The following is a 24003-nucleotide window of genomic DNA, read 5'->3' as shown; positions in this document are numbered from 1 at the left end:
TGTGTCTGATGTGACAACAGAGTGTTTACCATTGAATTACATGAAACTGATATTCTTGTTATTGACAGTGTTCTTGCCTCATGCAGAGGCTGGAGAGGACCCAATGAAGTAGTACTTTAAGTTTGTTCGTTAACTGTGGAATAACAGGGTTTTGAGAAAACACTCATGAAGCTCACTTGTTTATTTACGTACCTCGTTCATCATCTCGTTGGTTATTCGGTAAGATCGATTGCTTTCGAGAGATGCACCCCAGTTCTCTCCATTTCTCCTCCTCAGCCTGTCCGAGGGGGGCTCGTCCAGGACGATACCTGCCTGCCCCCAAGGCCTCCCTTCTTCGACGGCAGAGCAGAATTAAGCAACCCACTCTACCTCGACGCCAAGGCCAGCAGCAAAATGCCTGACATTTTACAAAACATCAGTGCGCTAAACCTCCGCGCCTGTGATCAGAAGGTCTCCAGTTTGAGCCCGAGCCTCAGCAGAATAAACAACATCCATGGGCCCTTGAGCAAGGCCTTTAACCCCCCCAGCTCCAAAGGCGCTGCTGCAGGAGGCTGCCCTTTGCACTCATCGATACGGGCATCACTGAGAGCAAGGCCGAGTAGGCGAGAAGAGAAATTCCCAACAGGGATCAATAATGTGTCTTCATGATTATTATTAAACCAACATATAATCTCTTATTGCAAAGGGACTGCAGGTGTATTTTATCATTCACTAATTTGGATAAATGTTGAACACAGACGTTGAAAATTAGATGGTCCTTGTGGTTTCTTTTCCAGGTGTAAGTGTATTTAAAATATAAGTTGGTGGACAGACCCCGTATTAGACATTAAAAGGCAGAAGATTCTAAAATGTCAACAGTGTTAAAATTTTATTATATCAAAAAATTACAGAGTGGACAATAACCAGCCGTCATTATAATCAGTTTACTGATATGAATACTAGGTGCAGGGAAGACCACATTACAAGTGGACAACTGTTTTTTTTATACATTTAGTTGAAAATACACTTCCATGTTTTTGTTTGGTGAACTGGTCATTAGTCAGTCGTGTTATACAAACAGAAGCCATGGATAACTCCTTTAAAAGTACAGATCTGAACTCCAATTTATGCAAGTTGGATCTCTCCAATAAATTCTGAATAAATGACAAACCACATTTCAAGTTATACAGGATTTCATAGATTGATTAGTAATTATAATTTGATCATGATATAAATACCTTTTATTTAGGTTGGGGAAAAAAACTCTGGTCAGCTATAAATACATACTGTACTGGGTATCACATTAATACAGTTAATACCAAATCCAAATTTTGTTCTTAAAAACCTACGGTAGAGAAAGTTCATTTTAAAATATTTTACAAACTTGCTTCCTCTTAAAAAGTATAAAAATCTCCAGTGCCTATCACAGTATTTCCATGAACGGGACAAAAATGTGTTCTTTAAAAGGCAATGTTTAAAAGGCTCACCGTTAAACTAACCAGAGATAGCTGGATACCCTACCTAGTACTCGGGCTACAAGCAGGCAGTCCCTGTAAGGTAGGTAAGCCTTTAGAATTCACCAGAGTGCTCGTAACATGTGTTAGCACTGGCTGGTGTGTTGTAGTGTCCGCTACAGTTGCAGATACCATGGAATTCTGGCCTACTTGGCATGATTGCTTTGGAGTGGGCATACTGCATTCATAGCCAAAACATCCCCTCCGCCTAGATCTTCTCCACATAGTTCCCAGGAAACATCCCTTCTTTCCCCCTCAAACGCCCAAACCACCAGCCGGATGGATCTAGGAGGGGAAACAAAAAAAAAAATGCAGACATGGTCTAAGCAAAAAGGAGCAATGCAGGGGATCCAGGCTGTAATCCTGCGATGGACTTATTTAGCTCGTTACATGCATGTTTTATTTAGAGTGAAACAGTCTGTTAGATTCTCAGAGCGGGCACATTGCTGTAGGGCCATGGATTTCAAATCGATTAAAAGATATCAATGATTTACTAAAGTGAATACCTTCATTTATGATGTCAATTATCTCTGCTGCATTAAAGCTTAGCTCGTCTGTGTCCTGGGCGTCGTAGGCATACAACGCTCGGCACTGTGGTGAACGAGGCTTAGGTTTGGGTCGGCCCGCTCCCGGGTCTGGCTTGTATTCTTTGGAGCGCCTGCGATGGAAGCTGTTCGGGAGTCGTAAAGATATTAAACATGGACTTTAAAAGTTATTCTTTCAAAGAAAAAAAAAATTTTTAAATCACACTCTGGGCATGGGGATTCCCAATTGCTTCTGCTGACTTGGCTGGTTACGGCATGCAGACCAATTCAGCTCTCATCCCTCTCCAGACACATCATGAACATCGGAAGAAAAGTCCGGCAAACAATCAGGGGAAAAATGCTGCTGAGACTCACCACCACCCGCAGAGACTCACCACCACCCGCAGAGACTCACCACCACCCGCAGAGACTCACCACCACCCGCAGAGACTCACCCTGCAACTCCCTGGTCAGGCACATTCATGAAGTCCATGTTGGTCGGGAGCTCCTGTGGAACCCTGGATTGCCGCTGGCCTTGGTGTCGAGGTAGAGTGGGCTGCTCCATACTGCTCTGCTGTCGAATGAGGGAAGCCCTGGAGGCAGGCCGGTTCCCCCCTGAACGAGTCCTGGTTTCAGCCCTTGGACGGGCTGAGGAGGTGGAATGGAGGGAACAGACCAGGAATTGAACACTGTGATGCACGGTTCTCATGACAGGCCGCATGATCCAGCTAAACATAATGTAGGATTTCCATGCTATTCCTTTGCTCACCATTCCTTCCCGACTGGACTTGACGGTTGTCCAAATATTGGCTCTTCCGCTTGTCTCGTCGTGTTGGCCCTATGGGGGGGGTTGGGGGGACGGGGGTGGGCAATGTATGTCAGAAATTCACATGCCACAACAGAAACATATTAGATAGCTATGCAAGACGCATACTGAATATCCATCAAGGATTTTAAATCACGTCGGTGAAATACAGGCTCATCTGCATTAGGAGACTTTCCATCAAATCAATCTCTCTAGACTCACTAGAGTTCTTGGGTAGTCCTGGACCAATGGTTACCAACAAGAGTTTGCTGCTGGGTTTCATAACCGCTTGGTCCCCCTGGCCAGTCTGGAACTGAATCTGCCTGGAACCCGCTGCCCCAAAAGGACCCCAGCCACCCTTTTTCACCTTAAACTCCAGCCTGGGGGGAGAAAATATCAGCAATTCAGGAGGTACATGGTCTACAGTGTTCAAAGAGAATAAAAAGGTCCTTCACTTCTGTTAAACTGTTACATCTTGAAAACAAAGCGCTTAACTGACTTAATTGACACAGTGATTTGTTTTCTCTATCAAGCAAATATTTCTCTATTCAGCAAGTTTGCAGCTCCAGGACCGAAGCTGAATGGCAAACTGTAAATGTGGCATTATTACAAACAGTTTCAGAGGAATCGCACCACATCCAGCCCTATCAAGGAACTCGGAAAACAAAGCATTGCATATTAGAAATGGCTATTCCAGAAAAATCCTGAAGTTAAGATGCTAAAATGCATTCATGGCATGAAGATAAACTGTTAGAAGGAACGACGGAGCTCAGCTGGGTCTATTTCACTGGTACGCCAGTAAGCAATACCCCACATTTGAGTGTGAGGCAGACATGAGGCTCAGTGCAGGATGGGTGACGCCCGGAAGGCGTGCCAGGGTCGCTCGGGGTCCTACGTACAGGTTGTTGAACTTTATTGACAGTTTCTTGCGGGTTTTCTCCTCGTAGCGCTTGTACAGCAGGCTTAGGAACTCAGTCTTGAAATTGCACTCAAGCACACTGTCGTACTGCTCCTCATGGATGATGAGGAAGTCATCCTGGAGGGTGCTGGAGGGGATGGACCAGGTCTCATTAGCGGTGCCCCTTCCTCAAAATCACCCAGATGTCAAGCTAATGCATTTCAACCCGTACAACAAATGATGTGCAAGATTTCATGCGCAAAACACGTATTACAAGTAATAAACATAAGGGGTTACTAGGTAATACCTGAGAGAGACTGTTTGGACCTTGTCTAGTTCAATTTGCCTCTTCAGAACCTCTTGGATCTGGCCTTTCTCTGGGCCTTGCTTAACCTTCTCGCGTCCAATCAGATACAGGAATTTGGGGGTCAAGATAAGGTCACGCTTCACTGACTGTGGGTGAGAAAGAAAACACAAAGTAATTTCCAACCCGCTTATAGTGACCTTGTGCCTTAACAGTCCCCTCTTTAGTGCTGCCTCTACTCTCCTCAGAGAGCACTGCACACACGAATCGGCCCACACCCTCTGGCCCTACGGACACCCTAACCCCATGCCTCACCTTGAACCTGCGGTCGTATTTCACCACAACATCTGCAAAGTCGATTCGCTCTCTGCGCCCCACGAACCGCCGTAACTCAGGGTGGTTGTCAGTGCCAATGTAATCTCCCACAAAGTTGCGGTTGATGCTGTTTCTCCGCCGCTCCTTCTTGTTCAGGAGAAGGTCTGATGCTGGAGGACCAGACAACAGTGTCAAAAAAAAAAAAAGTGAAACATTGCCACCTGCTGTCTGAAGCCAAGATGGCAGTCCTTTGATTACTTGCCTAAGGAATTGCTCTCTACATTGCAAATCACAACCCAAGCCTTTTACAAAATGTCTGTATCCATTAGCATAAAATACGCATGGATTCTTAAAAAATGGAGGGGAGGGAAATCACACACAAACATACGGGGAAAATGAGGAGAGTATTTCTTTACAGGCAACAGGCTAACAGATGTGCTGAAAATGAAAGGCCATGATTACCTTCTTCCCGCATGCGGACGTACTTGCGGACAGCGACATGCTTACGCCAGGCCTTCTGGATGACGCGGGCATAGCCGTTGTACTTCCTCTCCCTCATCTCCTCTAGTAGGAACAGCTAGAAGCCCACAGTGGAGTTGTGTATACATGTATCAGAATATAAAGCGCTACCATGTGAAATGGGATCTTTTGGTACTTTCACTGGAATATGATGACCACAGTCTGCCTGGTTGTGACTGTCATTCCTACCAAACGCTGGTAACCATTGCCAGTTACTCGGAAGATGACAGAAGGTTGGACTTACAGACTCGGGGGCCTTGATGAAGATCTTGGCCTTGCCTAGCTGATACTGGTCTTGGTCCATGTTGACGGAACGGAGGAGGTGCACAACACCCTGCTTCTCATCTCCGCGCCACTTTGGCCACGTCTCCTTGGTCAGGATGGCATATCTGCACAGATGAATTAGAGCAGTGGTTCTGAATTCTGTTCCTGGTGCCAGCCGGAATGTTTCCATCTCAACCCTATCAGGCTTATATGGTCCTTGATAGGCTAATAATGAAACGTGGCAGGTTGAAAACAGTGTGGGACAGAATAAAACCGCTCTGGCAGGGGGGGGCACCAGGAACAGGATTGAGAACCACTGCATTACACCAGAAACAATGTATTTGGCACATTTCCACCAAATTTAAGCACTGACCAGTAAAAGCTTCAGGCATCAAAAACCGAGGGTATATTTAAGTTATATCCAGAACTAATCCCCCCTGAAATGGCCCTGCCACATTACCCAGCACGCACCTCTGCAGGAACTTGCTGAAGATGCGGCGGAAGGCGTATCCAGCCCGGCGGACCCTGATGTTCTCCCGCAGCCCCAGGTACTCCACCTGGTGCTTGACGCGGCTCTCCTCCCAGTCGCGAGAACGCTTGGTCTCATTGGGCTTGATGCAGCGGATATAGTGAGGGGTGCACTTCATAAGAGTCTGCACCAGGTTGTTGGCCTGTTTCTGAGTTCAGACAAAAAAGGCAAAGTTCTTAAAAAAGAAAATTAATTAAAATTAAAAATCTTCAGCCTACTTACTTCAACAGTGAGCCATTCTGCTGACCTCGGTCATGATCATGACAGCCTCCCATAAGCTCCACTCCTCATATAATCCCTACCTTGATCTTGCTTCCCGCAGTAGTGGGACGGCCCCTTTTTTCTGCCTCCAGATTTTCGGGGAACAAGTCCTTGATGAAGGAACTGGACAGAAAAAAAAGGAGAAAGGAAGTGAAACACAGAAGGGAAGGAAAGACGAGTCATACTTCGTGCAAAAGAAGTCGCACTCGTCTGTTCACACTCACTATTCGCTGGTCTGCATCAATTCAATGATGTCAATGAAGAGCACGTCTCTGTTCCTCTCACAGAAGCCACTCACGTCGTACGACACCTACAAAAGCCGACATGTATATTGGGTTTGTCGCTCATTCAAATTCCACAACTGGGCAAGTCTAAACACGCACTGCAGAACAAGAGATGAGTCAGGGTAGAAACTAAAATAAGTTACAAAACTAAGACCAACAACAACAAAAAGATTTGTATAGAGCGCCCCCTACCTTGCCAGCATAGTGGTGCACCACAAAGCCCTTGTTCCAGCTGTTGAAGTGTTCATGGTTGCCGATCTGCGTCTGCAGCTTCTGGATGAGCGTCTGGTCCGCACCTTCTCCCTTGGCATGCATGGTGGCGCACACATCGTCCAGAATGCTCATGATGCCTGGCGGGTTCTGTTGAATGTGAATGGGAACGCTGCAGTGACGTCACACTGATTATCCATATCCCGTCTATCCAGTGAGCCTGAAGCTTATGCCAGGCAGCACAGTCTATCGCTGAAAATACGACACACGCTTACAAGCAAGTTTCTGAACCACGAGAAGAAGCTGGAGTGGTGAGAGGGAAATGCAGAGCTAGAGGCGGGAAAGGAACCCAAACCGTGGAGATGTGAGGCTCACACCCCCCCCCCCCACCACGGTCATGAAAACATGCAACACGCCCCCAAAAAAAACGTCTACCGCGTCCAATCTGGGCTGAAAGTCTGTCACCAATGATTCATACCATGTCATTGCTTCATAGCCAGCAGGTGCTGTTAACCTGTACTGACCCAACTGTAACTAAACCATTAATACTCACCAATTTGGACTCTATGAGGTCGCACACTACTTTGTTATTGAAATAATCGATGGGTGTCCATTTGATGCCCTCCTGCACATACTCCTCCTGTAAACAGAGTGGCAGACATGGTGATTCAGCGCCAAGAAGCTGACTGGAGGTCCATGTGACGTGTGCATCACTGGGCCAATAGCGGATCACGCAATGGGACTGGTTTGCGTCACCAGAGCAGCGAATCCTCGAAGCCCCAGAAAGTGTCGGCCTTGCCCACCTGCTCAGCCTTGAGAGTGAGCTCGATGAAAATCTGCTGAAGCTTTTCATTGACAAAGTTGATGCAGAACTGTTCAAAGCCATTTTTCTGTCAAGGAAATTTTTGGAAAATGTCACCACTGTAAAGAAAAAAAAAGCTATAGCACTTTAGGTAACACTTTACATTAACTGCACCTTTATAATGCCTTTATAATGCATTCATAGAACATTCAGTGCACCTTCATAATGCATTCATTATGCATTCATATGTACTATAACAAACCAACATACCTTAATTACAATATACATTAACAGCAATATAATCACATAATGCTTGTTATTAATGTATATTAAAGCTGTTAAGGTATGGGCATATTTACATGCTGCTTACGAATGCATTATGAAGCCAGTGTTAATGTAAAGCATCATCTTAAACATTAGGCTGCATAAAAAGCATCATTCAATAGAATGAGTAAGTTTGTTTGATTAAAACAAATTTCCACGCAGATATTTTATGCCTTTTCTACTACAGTAAGCATAACAGATAAGTAACTCAATAAGAAGTGAACAAGGACCAAAAGCTGTTAAATGGAAGAGTTTCATATGTCAGAATCAGAATTATCCAGGTCACTCTACCTTTTCATGACAGCAAGGGCTCAATGGAACTGAAGTAGACGAAAAATTGTAAAGATATTGGGGGAAGAGTCTCGATATAAATATCACTGACTAAAATCTTGCTAGGAAAACAATTTGATATACACATGATGGTTACTGACCCTGAAATAAAATCTGCAGTCCCTTCTGCAGAGGTCATAAGTTTCACCCACCAGAGATTTAAATGAAAAAAAGTCTCACACATCTTTAATGTAGGGCCATCTTTCTAACTTTTAGCAGGTCTTTGCCAGGTTGGGGTTATAGCCAATTCATCAAAACAAGCAGAATGACTCAATGATATGGGCGCCACTTTTAAACACAAAAAATGTGGCTTTTCCCAGTTAAAGGTGTTTAATTACTGAATAATTTCATTTCAACACACAGATTATGGCTTTGATGATAATGTGACTCCAGTTTAGTCAGATCCAAGTTTTTCCTTCCTACCTGGAAGATCTCAAAGCCGTAGATGTCCAGCACACCAATGTTTAACTCCTCATGGTCCTTCTGCATGGCTTTGTTAATAGCCTAAGGCAGAATAAGCAGAGGGAGACCAGCGCACATTTACACCCACATTTAACTATTCCACTTCTATTGGTTGAGCATAACACTAAAAATTAAATAAATGTTTTAAAACGGTCGGTTTGTGCTAAAAACTGATGGAAGCCAAGCTTCACCTAGTATCAGAAAACAGCCGACTTCAGTGCAGGGCATTGTGGGACTGCACAGTTCCATGTCACACCATGATAGAGACACTCACTCACAAGGTACCTGAGATATAAGCTGGACTAAGCCAACCAAGACACTAAACTCACATCGACGAGGTAGTCGAAGAGACGAGAGTAGAGGGCTTTGGAGAGGGCGTCCCGCGTGAAGGCAGCCTGTTCTGTGTTCAGGGTGACCGAAATCGTCTCTGTCTTGCCCCCCCACTTGCTGTCCATGATGCGACTGGTCAATTTGTTTTTCAGGCCATCCTGGTTAATGCCCAACAGGTAGGCGGGAAAGGCCAGGACTAAGGAGGAAGACAGGGATACAAGCAGGGTAGATGCAGGCATGAACACAGTATGTTTTACATAATTAACTGCTGAACAAGGTCACATCAGGTTGGGGAGCAAGCACTGGTACAGTACATTGCCACGGCCCCCACAAGACGAAACACCTCGGGATCCCAGGTTTACACGTAGCCCAGTTCCATCCTCCAGAAATGCCCACCTATCGGCCACCGCCAGGCGTTGTGTGGGCATCCCCTTGACTTGGTCCAGCCTCTCATGTCCTCAGCAGTGAGGACCCTGCGAGCCGGATCACCCTCATGGAAATGCACCACATGGCCGTAGTGCCGTAACTGACTCTCCCTCACAATGCAGGCTATGTGCCTCATTTGGGATTCCTTGAGCAACAGCTTATTCGACACAGTCAAACCAGCGGTACCCAAGGATTCTCCGAAGAGACACAGTACCGAAGGAGTCCAGTCTTCATCTCAGGTCACTGGATATTATTCTTGTCTCGCAGCCATACAAATAAGAAAGGGAGCACCAGGACTCGATACTTGGATATTCGTCCTCTTACAAAGATATCCAAAGCACCACACACTTCTTTTCAGTGACCTCATGACCCCTTCAGATCTTGATTTTGATTCAGGACACCTGCAGACGCTCAGACCCCTCGCTCAGTCCCTTGAACGCCCCGATCAGGAGCTTCCACCGATTCAGCGAAGATTGCAGCATTGATGGAAAAGTAAATATTGGTAAATCGTTCCTCACCAACAGATGCCCCACAGATGATGGGCCCCACAACCCTGCCCAAAAGCACTGAACAGAGCAGGAGCAAGAAAACACCAACACACCCTGATGAAGCCTGGTATCCCAAAGGTGGAAATTAGTGGGAGAACTGAATTTGAGAAAACACTTCTTTACACAGCGTGTAGTTAGAGTATGGAATAGTCTACCTGTTTGCATAGTGCAAGCTAAAACCCTGGGTTCCTTTAAAATCAGAGCTAGATAAGATTTTAACAACTCTGCACTATTACGTTCTCCCCAAACGAGCTTGCTGGGCCAAATGGCCTCCTCTCGTTTATTTATTATGTCCTATGTTCTAAGCCCAGAATCCCCTGGGAAGAATGCAGAGAGACTCTACCTCCACTCGGCACAGCACTTACAGTAACAGTGTGCAATGTCAAGGAGTATGGAGCTACTCTCACCGTGTTGGCCGGACCCGTGAGGACCGACAGAGTCCTCATAGCCCAACCCTGTCAGTGGTCAGGCTGAAGACACCCATCACCAAAAGAGTGTCATCTCATGGGCACCCAGCAACCACCGAATGAAACCGAATAAAATATCGGCCTCACCAACATATCGCTCACCGCAGTCTCAGGAGACACCCAGAGACCGCCCTCGCCGGAGTCTCATAATACACTCGCTGAAAGGAGTGACATCGGACACCATTGGGAGGAGCTGATCTGTCAGAGCAATAGCTACTTCCAGAGTACGGCAGCCATCAGGGTGATCAGGCCAATAATAGGCGTACCCACCGTCCTGGCCACTCCCTGGTCTGTGTACCTCAGAGAGCTCCAACACTGAAATGTGGAGTTCAGAAGGTTCCCACACAGCATGACAAGAAGGTTCTCATGCTGGAAAGACGGGACATTCCACGCGTCTGCCGGACAGGCTGCTTTAAATTATGACCTGATTTTTGCCATGCAGCAGGTGAAGCCGCGGCACCACACCAGTTGCCAACAGAACTGTCCCCATTGGCTCTCTGGCGGCCTCCAAAGGCGTTCCCCTGTCCCCATTGGCTCTCTGGCGGTTTACGGTGACTGGAGTCCTAATCCTGCCACCAACCCCCAATTTTTTCCTTGCCAGGCCACATGGTGCACGACATTTATCTGTAAACACACCCAACTAAATGAGGAAATACCACATGTAGATTCAAAACTTAGCTGCCGTAAAAGCACAGATCTGCTGGGCATTCACAAGCTCTAATCTAGGGGAAAACCCAGGTAAAATCACTACATCAAGACAACCAATACTATAGCCCAGTGGATCTCAAACGGTTTAGCCTTAAAACTCACATTTTTCCTTGGTCATGAGAAATTTATAACATTTTGAAACAGATTTATTTCACAAACGAATAGCACATAAAACAGCAGCAGGAAGAGATAAATACATATTTTTTCAGACACAACCCACATCCTACAAACGACATTTAGGTTGAGAAGCACCAGATGATAAAGTGTTATGCAGACACCCTCCGGGTTAAAAACATCTCACTTACGAATAACTTGTACTTACAAATGGACGTCCATAAAGCCTATTAGACCTCCGAGTTAGAAACAATGGTTTGTAATAACAAGGGAACACACTGCTTCGTGATGCTCATGCAAACATTGTGCAGCTTCAGCAGTTTATTGGCTCGAGGTACAATATATACTGTTATTATTACTATATTATTATTGTTCTGACTTTCAAAATTTGACTTTGAAACTTATGGAATGGATCTCGCTCGAACCATGGGGACTGCCTGCAGCCTATTAAACTTGCTTTTCAAGTTTTAATCGTATATTATTTCAAGTTTCACCCCATAATTACACATTAAACTAGGCATCCTTAGCATGTTACCAACACACATTATACCTGCATGCGTAGCCTTCGAATCCTCCAGTCGTACGCAGCTACCACTGACAATCTGCTCCGCACACCGAAAGCCACTTAAAAGCAGACTCACAGTCAGTGCTCTCCACCACGGCGTAGTTGCCCTCCTCACGGAAGGCGACGTTGCCCAGGTGCAGGATGCCCGCCACGATCTGCAGCACGGCGGCCTGATCGTCCTCGGTGAGGCCCACCACCTCCATGGCATTCTGCGGACACATGCAGCCACCAGCTCACGCACTGCAGCGCAGCACCGGCTCGCCACAGTGGAGGTCCGTCTTAAGGACCCTTTAAATGCACTCAAACGGTATCTAACCGGTGCCGCATTAACACTGGACAGTGCAGATTGGTGACAATTCCAGAGCTCGTGGCTGATTTTCATTTGCGCCGACTTCTTAATTCAGGGACGCTCATTCTTGTGACCAATCACCCTGGGATACATCCCCCAAAAGCATTGGCGCCATCAACATTCCTACCTTAAATAGTTGGAATGGAGCAACAGCTGCAGCCAGTTTCAGAAAACTTCTACAAACACATCATGTCTCAATCAATTTTATAATAAACAATCTTAACACAGCTTAACACCTGAAGAGCTTTAACATCCCCTTCTCCCTTTCTTTCCCTGTTATATCTATCCTACTCCCCCAGCTTCTGCTGCTCAGTCAGACACAATACCTTGCTTGTCTCTGTTATTACCAACACTGCAAAGAGGCTCCAGCTCACCATGGTGTCAGAGAACTCCTTCTTGTCACTGACATCCTCCACAGTGTAGGTTCCCGACTGGTTGAGGTACAGGTAGTAGTCTGAGGTCGTGATGCCCAGGTTCTCTCGCTGTTCTTTTGAGGCACCTTCTAAAAGCTGGAACAGAGCATGGAGAACAGAAAACATCAGGAAGGTGCTCCAAACGACTGAAACACTGATATAGAACCCTTTTCTCTGAAATGTTAAGCCCAAACAATATGTACTGAGTTACGAAATGACCCTTTATTTGGCAGTGAGATGGCTCTGAGGCTAAGGTTCTGTAGCAGTAACTGGAAGGTCGCCGGTTCGAATCCTATGAATCCCAGCAGTGATCCTACCTAATTGGGCCCCTGAGCAAGGCCCTTTGTCCTGGGTATGATGTTAATCTACATCCAGCCCTGTACGGAGGTCCTTCAATTTACAGGGAAATTTGGGGGTTGGTGGCAGGATTGGCACTTCAGTCACCAGAAAAAAACAACACTGGTCCACTTGGGGGCAGCATGTGGCTCTGTGGGCTAAGCCTGTGTGCCTGTAATCAGCAGGTCACCGGTTCAAACCCAACCTCAACACACCTGCGGGTCCTTGAGCAAGGCCCTTAACACCCAGCTGCCTGGGAGGCTGCCCTTCATGGACAGTTTACGCTACAAAGAGCAAGTTGAGAGAGGCGTAAAAATAAGAGAATTGCTACAATCAGGTTCTCTCTCTGTAATATGCCCTATTTGCACCAAGGTAGCCAAATCAGTAAAAGATTTGCCGAGAGGCTAACAAATGAGCAGTTAAGTGACTGATTACCTGGCTAGACCTTAAACTCGTTCTGATAAAGCACAAGACATATCTGACCTGGTAGTAGATGTGGAAGTTCCTCTCCCCCTGATTCTGTGATACGACTCTGGATTTCTCCAGCAGGAAGTTGGAGATCTTCCCCCCGTCAGGTTCCCCGCCTCGGCTGAACTGAATCTCAAAATACTTCCCCTGTGTCAGGAAAATGCATTTTGTTATCCTAAATCCAAAGGTTAGAGCTCTACAAAAACACAAAGCACAGAGCATTTCCAGTAATAAGCTGCACATTTACTGCAATTAATAAAAGTTTGTAACTCTAAGATAAAACTAAGTTAATGTCAAATGATGTGACAAGTGACTTACGAAGCGACTGGAATTGTTGTTGCGGACAGTCTTGGCATTCCCAAAGGCCTCTAGCAGGGGATTGGACTGAAGGATGATGTTTTTCACTTGCTGTGTGAAATATTACAAAGGCGGAGACAGAATATGGTTGGAGAAGGAAAGGAGAGAAAGGAATGAAAGGGAAGTACACACCTTCACAGAACATTCATTCATTCATTGTGCTACACTCACTGTATAACTACATTGCAATAATGTTAATTTCTGAGCCATTACTACGGAAGTGCGTGCAGTACTTTCTCTGACGTCCTTTATACCATTACTGTTTATTGTGGGCTATTTATTTTTACTGTGTACTAACTTCTAAATATAATTTTGCTATCTAAATGTATGTACTCAGCTATGGTAAACCTTGGGGCAATAAAGGTACACGTATTCATTCTGTACCATTTGATACAGATAATTTTAAATTTCGTACGCACAATGAAAAGAATGCATACATTTATCGTCATGAGTTGAACTTAAATTCACAAGTACGCGTTCAGTATGGAATACATGCTAATTGTGGCTGCGAGGTGGTTACAATTAATGCTAGTTAGTCAGTCGTAATCGGCTGTTTGGGAACATTTCGCTTTCCCGGTAAATTTCACCAACACTGGAGAGAGTCACTGATAAGACCAAGACTGTATGTCAGCAGTTATTCTGAACTTGGATATTTTGCAGGAAACACATCCAACGTGCTAACTCATTTGCGACAACATCGCAGCACGCAAGTGTGCAGCAGCTCCTAGCTCTCCTTTAATGCAATCATCCCGGATATCCTGGTCAGGAAAATTGCTGGACCTAAACGTCACCCACGACCTGTGTCTGCATATAAGGCTTCCTTACAAAGCAGCCCCAGTCCCTTAGATGTGACTCCTGCGTTTCCTCCTCTCTCACACTCAGCACTGGCTCTTCACAAGGCTGCGTGCTGAGCCCACTATTCTATGCCCTATATACCTACGACTGCACTCCCACACATCCCACCAATGCCATCAAGTTTGCGGACGGCACCAACGCCGATAGGGCTCATCTCAGGAGGGGGTGGGTCAGCCTACAGAGCCGAGGCTCAGAAACCGACAGGGTGGAGCTCAACAAACAAAGGAAACAAAGGACGTTGTCGCCGATTTCAGGAAGCACAGAGGTGATCATTGCCCACTTCACATCATTGAAGTCGGTGTGGAAAGGGGCCGGTCCATCAAACTCCTGAGGATACACATCTGCGAGAAGCTCTCCTGGTCTACCGACACCTCGACGCTTACGAAGGCACAGCAGTGACTTCACATTCTGAGAGCACTCAGGAAGAACCAGCTGGATCAGGCATTTGACTGCTCCGCCACCTAAAGTATCCTGGCGTACTGCGTTGCGGTACGGCATGCCGGGTGCTCCTCCGCAGACAGCACCGCCCTGCAGAAGTTCATAACCTCTGCCCAAAAACCACTGACTAGCCAATGCCAGCCCCCGTTGCCTCCCCAGGGCCCAAAACACCTGCAGAGACTCTGCCCGCCCTGCACTCCACCTGTTCGACCAGCTGCCCTCTGGGGGGCGACACAAAAGGGCATAAGATCACTAAACAACAACAAATCTGTGTGCGATATCAACCTTTAGTGATCAAAAAAACAGGATTCTTTTTATTTACCTTAGTATTTATATTATTTATAATTATTTATTAAAGTATTTATATTTACTGCCTGCTTCCTGTGGTTGGCTGCTTTTACATATGCACATACGTACAAGTACTTATTTGTATGCCTGTTTTTTCATAATTTTTCTAATTTATTTTTATTTCTTCTCTTATCTTTCCTTTTATTACACTGAACAGGAGCTGCACTCCTAGTTTTCTTGTGTATTTAGTACACAATGACAACAAAGCTTCTATTCTATTCCATTCTCCAAACTGCAGAAACAGCCTCTGCACGTCTCCCCATAGTATTTAAGGCAGTTTGTTTAAGGAAATTAAAACTGGGCAAAAAATAAATAAATAACACTATAATTACAACTGTAAGGATGTTTATCGTTACAGACATGCGACCAAACTCAACAGTATGATTTGGATGGGATTTAGTTCATTATGATTATATTTGTGATTTTTTTATTTGTTTATTTTAACCGTGCAGACAAGGTTTAATTTAATGAGAGTTAATGAGACAGATGTATTGCCTTTGGTTTACAACTGTTCCAGATTGAGTTTGCAGTTGTAATAATAAATAACTTCAGAACAAATTCATTTCCCTGCTGGTACCAAAACGGCACCAGACCACGAACCCAAAGTCGAGCTTGGTACTGAACGGTGAATTTTGCGCACCGTTTGAACTCTAGTTAAACTGCTGATCGCTTCGGGATTAATGATGCATCTGCCTATCTAGGAAGACCTCACCTGAACCTTGGGGCCTCCACCGGACACTTTGGAGATGTAGCTCATGATGTATTTCGCAGCCACTGTCTTCCCAGCTCCACTCTCTCCACTGGTGTGACAAAGACAGAAAAATCACGTCGGGGTAGCTCAGGCTATCGACACGGACAACGGCAAAGTCTGCGAAAAATCACGTCGGGGTAGCTCAGGCTATGGACACGGACAACGGCGAAGTCTGCGAAAAATCACATGGGGGTAGCTCAGGCTATGGACACGGACAACGGCGAAGTCTGCGAAAAATCACATGGGGGTAGCTCAGGCTATGGACACGGACAACGGCAAAGTCTGCGAAAAATCACGTCGGGGTAGCTCAGGCTATGGACACGGACAACGGCAAAGTCTGGGAAAAATCACGTCGGGGTAGCTCAGGCTATGGACACGGACAACGGCAAAGTCTGGGAAAAATCACGTCGGGGTAGCTCAGGCTATGGACACGGACAACGGCAAAGTCTGGGAAAAATCACTTCGACACAGACAATAGCAAACTGCAAAAAATCATATCAATACGGCGAAACTCTGCAAAAAGAAAAACCAAAAACGACCAGTTATGTCAGGGGTAGGACACCTGATCCAGGGAGGGCTGATGTGGGTGCTGGTTTTTGGGATGACCTCTCAGTCAGCCGGTAATAAAGCAGAGGTTCTCAATTCCAGTTCTGGGGACACACTGTTATTGGCTGACTGAGAAAACATCACATGTACCCACCCCTGCGTTAAGCCAAAAACTGAGCACAGGGAGAGACGAACTGCGGTTTCCTGTGGCATTAAATCACCACCCACTTTACGTGAGGTTTGGCCTCCAGCCACCAGTGGTCTCACCTAATGATGACACAGTGATTCTCCGAGTCGATCATCATGTTGCGGTACATGTTGTCTGCCAGGGCGTAGATGTGAGGGGGGTTCTCATATTGGGCCTGAGGAAGAAATCGACACCACCTCCATCACTTCCATCGTCGTCAGTGTAAGTCACTACTAACTTCTAACAACAGACCTATTAGGCTGATGTTAGCAGTACAGTGTCATGATTCTATTGGACCAAGAGTGAACTGTAACAGTAGTACTTATTAGTACTATTAAAATTAACTGATTGATTATAAATTTAAACAGTGCTCAGTTTAGCATGCTCACACCCAGCATTGAGGACACCATGGTCAAGTCCTCAATATTTTTTCTGCGACTCCAAAAATCATGATTGATTAGGGGACACACCTAGGCAGGACTAACACTTGACCTCAGTATTTTAAAAATCGGCCCTGACTGAGCAAAATCCAGTGAAAGGCCTCCCCCCATCCACGCTGTTTGCAGGTTGCACTGCAGTCTGGAAGGAACACGATTTCATGCCACTATACATTAGAATATGCACTGTATGACAGTAAAGCCCACTTGATTTCACTATCTGCATCACCCTCATTTAGTCGTGAAAAGCACCAACTGATGTTCGGGCTGCATGATATATCGTTTCGGCATTATCGCCATCTGCGCATGTGCAATTCAAATCGCATTTGAACGCCCTGCTTTGTGTCCGTTCACAACTGTTGGGACCCAACTTATTTGACAGATTATTGGTAGATAAAGTTCAATTTGGCTATAGTGTATTTCGGGTAATTTCATTTCCTTTCCGGTTTTATAAATATCTGAAGTGAAAGTGATCAATTGTCACTGCTGACACAACACAGTACACAACCACGAAATGCATCCTCTGCATTTAACCCGTATGCAACATAGCGGTGTGCAGCTAATTCAGCGCCCAGGGAGCAGTGCTCTGCTGGTCAGGGATTCGAACCAGAAACCTTTTGATCACAAGTGCACTTCCCTAATCATTAGGCTGCAGACCGAAATCAGCACTGGCCCTCTTAAGACTGCTTAATACTGTTCTGAGAAAATTCATATATTATGTGATACTGTGCAGCTCTAAATCAAGTCAAATCAAATGTGGTGAATCCTAAGGTAAACATAAGTAATAGCATGGAAAAGAAGGCAGAGAGGAGTGCAGAGGCAGGCTGAGGTCAGAAGCTGGGGTTAATCAATGACTCCTGGCAATGCAAAACCCATTCAGCGACTGACTGGCTGAGACATGGAGTAGAACTAAAGTAAACAGGCAGACAGGCACCTCCCCATGTCACATACACTACATCTCAACACTGACGGTTCATGCTGTTCTTTCAGTCAAACATCCATTCATTTCCCATAATCCCTTATGCAATGCAGGCTCGCAGCGATATTTTACATGCTGCTGCGTTACTCAGCAAGGCTGCATAAAATGATCACACTCGCAGATGCAGTGCTCAGCTCGTCTGCCTCGCTGCACGTCCCCCGCTTAAAATTTGCAAGTTTGTACACGCACGGAGAAGCACCCACCAAGTGTAATAAATGCAAAACCTAGTGAAAAGTATACAAAGAATAGGTATTATTGGGAAAGCAGGTAGATGTGACGGCACTGGAGAGTTGCAGGCCAGTGGAGGGAGGTGGACAGTGCGAGAGGCACGCGGAGAGTGCCGGCAGGCCCACGCTTGCTGAAGCACAACTTTGTGGCTTGTACCCTAATGACTAATCTCTAGCCTATCCCTGCAGCTCTTGGTTTAAAGTTCCTGCCAATCAGACTGCGATCTAAGATCCTTACAAAGCACAGCCCACGCACCGATATAACAAAAAGCATTCAGCGTAGCATTTGGCATGAAGAAGTTCCAAGTAATTCTAAGTCATAAAATGCTCAAAAAAGCCTACTGATCTGCATGGGTGTTGCTGTACTTCGTAGATGTTGAAGGATCAGTCACCTTTGTCATTGGTTTCTCTCCCTCCTTCACTCACTTTACTCTCTGCGGGAGCCTGAGAAATTTGAGGATATCTGCATACTTATGACAAATGTCACACCTACGAAGAACGTTTAAAAAAAGATGCGTCTCTACATGCAATTGTTTAATATTACCATTAGCTCACTTAACCTCCCGAAGTGTTGATAAGCCACAAGAAGTGTGCTAGTGATTGATTTCAACCAATGCCAGGGTATACTGGATGGTTACGGTGAATTCTGGGGAGGACAAGAGGCTTTGAAAAGGCTAAGCTAACACTCTGACAGGCGTATCCGTCATCACTAACATGAAGAACATCACGTTCTTTGACCGCCTATGACTTTTGCGCAGTACTGTACATATTCTTGCCGAGTTAAGCAGCCCACATTCTATATTCAGGGCTTTCATGTTAACTACACCTCTAGGTCCCAGAATCTCCAACTCGGTGGTAAGTTTAAAAAGCCACACCCACTCACCGCCCCTTGGTACATTTCCACCTCCCGGTCTGTGAAGTATGGGAGTTGTTTAAAGGGATTGACCGAGATCAGTACTGGACCTATGTAGGTCTGTTGCGACACTGTCAAGGAAGTGGATTACCATTTGCGATATTTGCAATTCTATGGCTTCCAGAAACATTCAGACATTTGCACACCCTCAGCTTAATGTTTCAAGTGGTTAATCAGAACCAAAACATTTCGTCACAGGCGTCATTGAAATTTACGCTACAATGGATTAGACCTACATTTATTTACTTAAAAACGCTTCATCTAAAGCACCAAGCAAGTGACACAGAGTCCACTAGACAAAAGCCTGGCTAGGCCAAACTCGTTAATGCAAAGAAAATTAGAATCTTTTACAGAACCTTAACGAGGAAACTGAAGGCATTTTATAATCAATGAAAAGAAGGTAAACACAGAGCAGGCAAGCAAAGGTAGCTAAAAAAATGGCACTAAAGATGGTTTCAGTTACACGTCTGCTCAGTGCGCTGCGCCGGGCAGACAAAAGGGATACAAAAATGAAGTCATCCATGTATCTTTTCTTAAGGTTTTCTGTGATGGCGTCTTCGTTAATCTTGGAGAGCAGGACCATGTCGTCCACGCCGCTCACCTTCACGTTCTGGGTCTGCCAGTGATAACGCTCTTTACTCCCCTGGGAAGCCAAAGGTCAGAGGACAGGAAAACGATGAGGAGAAACAGGAAGACAGTTGCAGTTACTGAGGATTATTTCTCTCATTACCAGCATTCAGGTTAAATCATCCAGAAACGATACGATAACTGAGGAAACACAAAATGTAGTGAGAAGCGACGTCACGGTCAGGCAGCTCTCCAAGCGTATTAAATTATGACTCGAAGCACAGACAAAGCGCGATAAGAAAATCAACCACCGGAAACGAGTTATCATCTTGGATTTTCGCGTAAAAATATATGAAGTCCACATTATTAAATACATTGCGGAGTGTTTGCGAAATCACAGCGCAGAAATATTAAGTTTTACTTAAAAGGACAGACGTTGAGAAACACAGGGAGAACCGGTTATGAGCCTGGGTGGGATGTGTTTAGCATTTAAATGGATTAATCCCACCTACACCTATGCATATTGTAAATTGTGAAAGAATAGCTTTAGGTCTTGAACGGTGAAGTTACTTCATCATTAATCTCTACAGGAAGTAATATTTGCACAACAAAACAAAGCATATTTTATAGACCCAACAAATAGATACAATTACTCTGCAGCAATGACTTAATGCCAGTGATCATATAAATAAGTACTATGGGAAAATTCTTCCTGCATTTTTCCGCTCGTACTGAGAGTTACGTTCAGTACAACAATACAAAGGTATGTTACCATGGGTCACTTCCCTGTGGGCTGGTATAGCTACTTATATGAATGTCCGTAATAGTTTCTTCAAAACTCTTCCTTTTCGCCAAATTATCAAGCCAAATGCTCTCATAAGGTAGCCACCAAATGTCTAAATTTTACAATCATAATGCCAATTAATATTGCCAAACAATGATGTAATTGCCAATTATATTGGCATCTAGGACACTGTATGACTAAATCCACTTGCCACAATTCACGATAAAAAAAAAAATTAAAAATCGAGAGTCTATGCAATATAGCTAAACAGACAGTCGATCTAAACTGTCGCTCTGAAGTTGTGAAGCATAATATTCTATTATAAAACTTCGCCTCCATGAACAATCCATTTTCGCCATTTTAAAGACTGATACTGCTAGTGAAATGGCACTTTTCCCCCATTCATAAAGTCTGTTTTTCTAAAGTGAATGGAGACCAGACCAGGTGATTTGTAGGAGTGTTCATAATATCCCATGTGGACACAGCAATGCAAAGCTGCTCGTGGCTAATAAATAGGTGGAAATATTATTGCATGAATACATTCATGTTAACTATAAACTTCCTCAAAGGTCCACTGGGGGGGACGAGAGACCCTCTGCGGTACGATATAGGGCGAATCACAGGACATCGCAGATACAAACTCATGAACTGGGATGTGGGATCGTTACAACAAACATCGGTTTGCATTTGCTGAAAAGAGGAACGGCGCACATGCAGATCCAGAGAGACGCAAGATTTTCAAACAGTGCATGAATGATTTTAAATCTGTCACTGAATTGCATCCTAAACACATCAACATCAGTCCTTCGGAGTGAAGTTTAGACTCATCCTAAAAAATTCTGTACATAATACCCAATCACACTGATCATTCTACCTATTGCTTACCTATTGCATTACATGTAAGGGAAACCTTAAATGTAATGCAATTATAAATCCGATATTGAGGCTTAGACAGGTAACACTACTGTGAAACAAAGAGAATTCCTTAAAATGTGTGTACTCCATCATAGAACTGGAAAAAGCACAAACATTCCATTCTTAGTCCTGTGACAAGCCATCATATTTAAGAAAACACTGTAGTGTATCATTTTTTCTTCAGGGATCGCAACATCTTTTAACAATAAGCGTGAATGAAAACGGAGATTGAGTAACATCTGTAATATTTACAGTAAGTCCTGCTTATTCTGATCAGCGAACATGACCTTCTGCACTCATGCAACTTATTTTTAAAAAATACACTGCCTTAAACTCGCTTCCTCCGCCACCTTCCTCATTTCTCTGCCCCTTGAAAGGACACCAGGAAGGGTTGCGTGATGCAGACGCCATTGCTCAGATCTGCACGCATGCAGCTGAACTGCAGAACGAAAAAATCAGATTTGTTTCTGCCTACATTTTGGATCCTACAAGCTTGTTTTACTACACAACGATCAAACCACCAGCGCAGTTTCTCACTACTACTGTGCAACCGGATCACCTGATTGAAACACCTGTAGGGACTGGAACAGTGACAGAACCCTGTATTTATTTATTAAAAATGCTACCACACTCCGCATTCCTCCTCTCATGAGGAAGCATGCCAGAGCTACGTGGTCCTGTACAGGCACGCTGCTGTTAAACTGCAGATCGTTAAAAGATCTGCGCAGATAACTGACAGCAGCTTGCTGCCTAAATATCCCCTACTTTTCTTATACAGTTTTACAACATTGAATTCTATAATGACGCCGCCACACATGAGTTTTCCGTAATCTGTGCCGCGGTACTCTGTATTCAATTCCCCATACTGGGGATCCTTAAAGTCACAGAGTTTACAAGGGTGGGGATTTGCAGACACAATGCAAATATAGAAAATTACATCTGATTTAATACTGTTATGTTAAAATGTTTGTACAACGCAGGATCAGAATTAAAAACGTACTATAAATGAGTAAGGCAAACTATATACCGGCACACGTACTGGACAGAACGCGAAAAGTCCCAGTACGTCTTAAGCTATGGCTTCCGCGAACTCACCTGTACTCCGCCCTACAAATGCACATAAACACACGCAAGTTTAAACCTTCGGCCTAATATTTCGACAGAGCGTTATTTTTAAAGCATTATATCCTTAAGCCGTCATAAATATACCAACAATATAATACAATCTTTAAAACGACTTGACAAAATGCCCTTCCCGGTTTTGGTTCCTTGGATAATTCAATCCTGGAAAAACACAAAGTTTTAACGTTGGACGCCCCCCGCTAATACACATATATGTTGACTTATGAAGAAACAGCTTAACCTGGCGCACTTACCATTGTGATTTTTGCAACTTTCTTAATACGGTCGACAAAACTGTATCACCTTTGTGCCGCGGAAAAAGAAAATCACAGTCGTTTTTCAGGTTGTGTTAAGATAGAAAATTGGTGCTCATATCAACGGCTGCTAATTAAAACGCGAAAATGTCCAGGAAAAATCATCTGTATCCCAGGACGATATTGCTAACTACTTCGCAGCCGGTTTCCCAAGAAAGATTAGAAAGGACGAGCAGACATGCGACGTGAGACTATTTTAATTTTTTTTTCCCCTTAAGTGCTACAACAGCAGCAGGTAGGTTCGGCAGTAATTCCCTGCTGTCTAATTGAATTGTGGGTATTTGAACCACAGTACTTTCCAATATACACTAGCGCCATCCAGCGTCAATTAAGTAGAAGTACAAACGCCTGGAATTAAGGTATATAGATTTAATGCAGGGCAAACGGGGGTTTACATGTTACATGTCATACACTCCTTGGGTAAAGAAATAAGTAAAGCAACGAATTTGCATTTTGACCTGAAACTATTCGTATTTTGGGTAAATGGAGTTTACAACAATTCCACCTGCCTGTCTGTTTTAAAGTCGGTGAACAGCTCATACTTACATTAAGAAGTACCAGAGAATAATTCTACTCACCAGTGAGTTACTTCATTTATAATTCACTGACAACTGTGGATGAAAAGCGACGGAACCACAAGCACGGCCTTTTAATTTCACCCATTCTCTTGAGTCTGGCTGAACAATATGATTCCAATTAAATGTAATTATGTTACAGGTACAACTCCATAAAAAAAAACTTTGTTGTACTTCGATTTGATTCATTTAGGGGACTTAAAATATTAGTAAAACTACTGAAACTGAATTTAATGAAATATCACTTTTGCAGAAGCTACAAAAAAACTACATAACATACATTATTTGTTGAAGTTCCAAATATATTAAACTTTATTGCAGCTTTCCAAATGAACCTTCGAAGATGTCTCGAAAAAGAATCGAGACTTTACAATCATAATCCACTCTCGTAGCAATTAAGCCATATCACACTGGAAAAAGCGTACAGTGACCTTGCTTGAGACTGTCTCATCATTATCTAAATCTCTTATTTTTAACTACTTCATAAAGGCATTTACCGCGTTAAAATTATGCACTGGGAGGGGGCTAGTTTAGCCACATTGTCGGATGGTGGCGTCGGACAAACATATAGAAGAGCAATGAGTGTTAACTAATCTGAAACACTGGCGGCATTCACAGTTGTGTGTGGATTGATTTTCTG

At 44.4% G+C, this 24003-nt stretch overlaps 1 protein-coding gene across 2 annotated transcripts; it reads right to left on the bottom strand.

The window, feature by feature from the left end:
• Nucleotides 1–841: 841 nt before the first annotated feature.
• myo1eb (myosin IEb) lies at nucleotides 842–23454 on the bottom strand. Of its 2 annotated transcripts, none has more exons than XM_049024417.1 (27): nucleotides 23367–23454; nucleotides 19592–19729; nucleotides 19057–19146; nucleotides 16611–16705; nucleotides 15759–15846; nucleotides 13367–13456; nucleotides 13064–13195; nucleotides 12206–12340; nucleotides 11559–11691; nucleotides 8654–8850; nucleotides 8286–8366; nucleotides 7210–7296; nucleotides 6960–7046; nucleotides 6389–6556; nucleotides 6137–6222; nucleotides 5954–6035; nucleotides 5594–5799; nucleotides 5103–5247; nucleotides 4802–4916; nucleotides 4340–4509; nucleotides 4028–4173; nucleotides 3722–3868; nucleotides 3045–3202; nucleotides 2787–2855; nucleotides 2473–2665; nucleotides 2000–2163; nucleotides 842–1778 (listed from the first exon to the last, which is right to left on the bottom strand). In XM_049024417.1, exons 2-27 carry the CDS (start codon nucleotides 19667–19669, stop codon nucleotides 1702–1704), a joined length of 3219 nt encoding a protein of 1072 aa, XP_048880374.1. In that variant the 5' UTR covers nucleotides 19670–19729; nucleotides 23367–23454; the 3' UTR covers nucleotides 842–1701. The 2 variants fall into 2 exon arrangements, with proteins under 2 accessions (XP_048880374.1, XP_048880373.1); XM_049024416.1 differs by lacking the exon at nucleotides 23367–23454 and adding an exon at nucleotides 22729–23067.
• Between the last annotated feature and the right edge of the window lie 549 nt (nucleotides 23455–24003).

This window comes from Brienomyrus brachyistius, chromosome 9 (genome assembly GCF_023856365.1).
Source record: "Brienomyrus brachyistius isolate T26 chromosome 9, BBRACH_0.4, whole genome shotgun sequence".
Classification (NCBI taxonomy): domain Eukaryota; kingdom Metazoa; phylum Chordata; class Actinopteri; order Osteoglossiformes; family Mormyridae; genus Brienomyrus; species Brienomyrus brachyistius.
The sequence above is the reverse complement of the archived record's forward strand: the minus strand, read 5'-3'. Positions and strand labels throughout refer to the sequence as shown.

What these genes read in the sequence shown, in the direction of transcription:
- myo1eb (XM_049024416.1), bottom strand. An exon ending in AGTCCAGTCGGGAAGGAATG is followed by an intron (nt 2,666 to 2,786) that starts GTGAGCAAAGGA and finishes CCACCTCCTCAG; the next exon opens with CCCGTCCAAGGGCTGAAACC. An exon ending in CCTGACCAGGGAGTTGCAGG is followed by an intron (nt 2,164 to 2,472) that starts GTGAGTCTCTGC and finishes ACTCCCGAACAG; the next exon opens with CTTCCATCGCAGGCGCTCCA.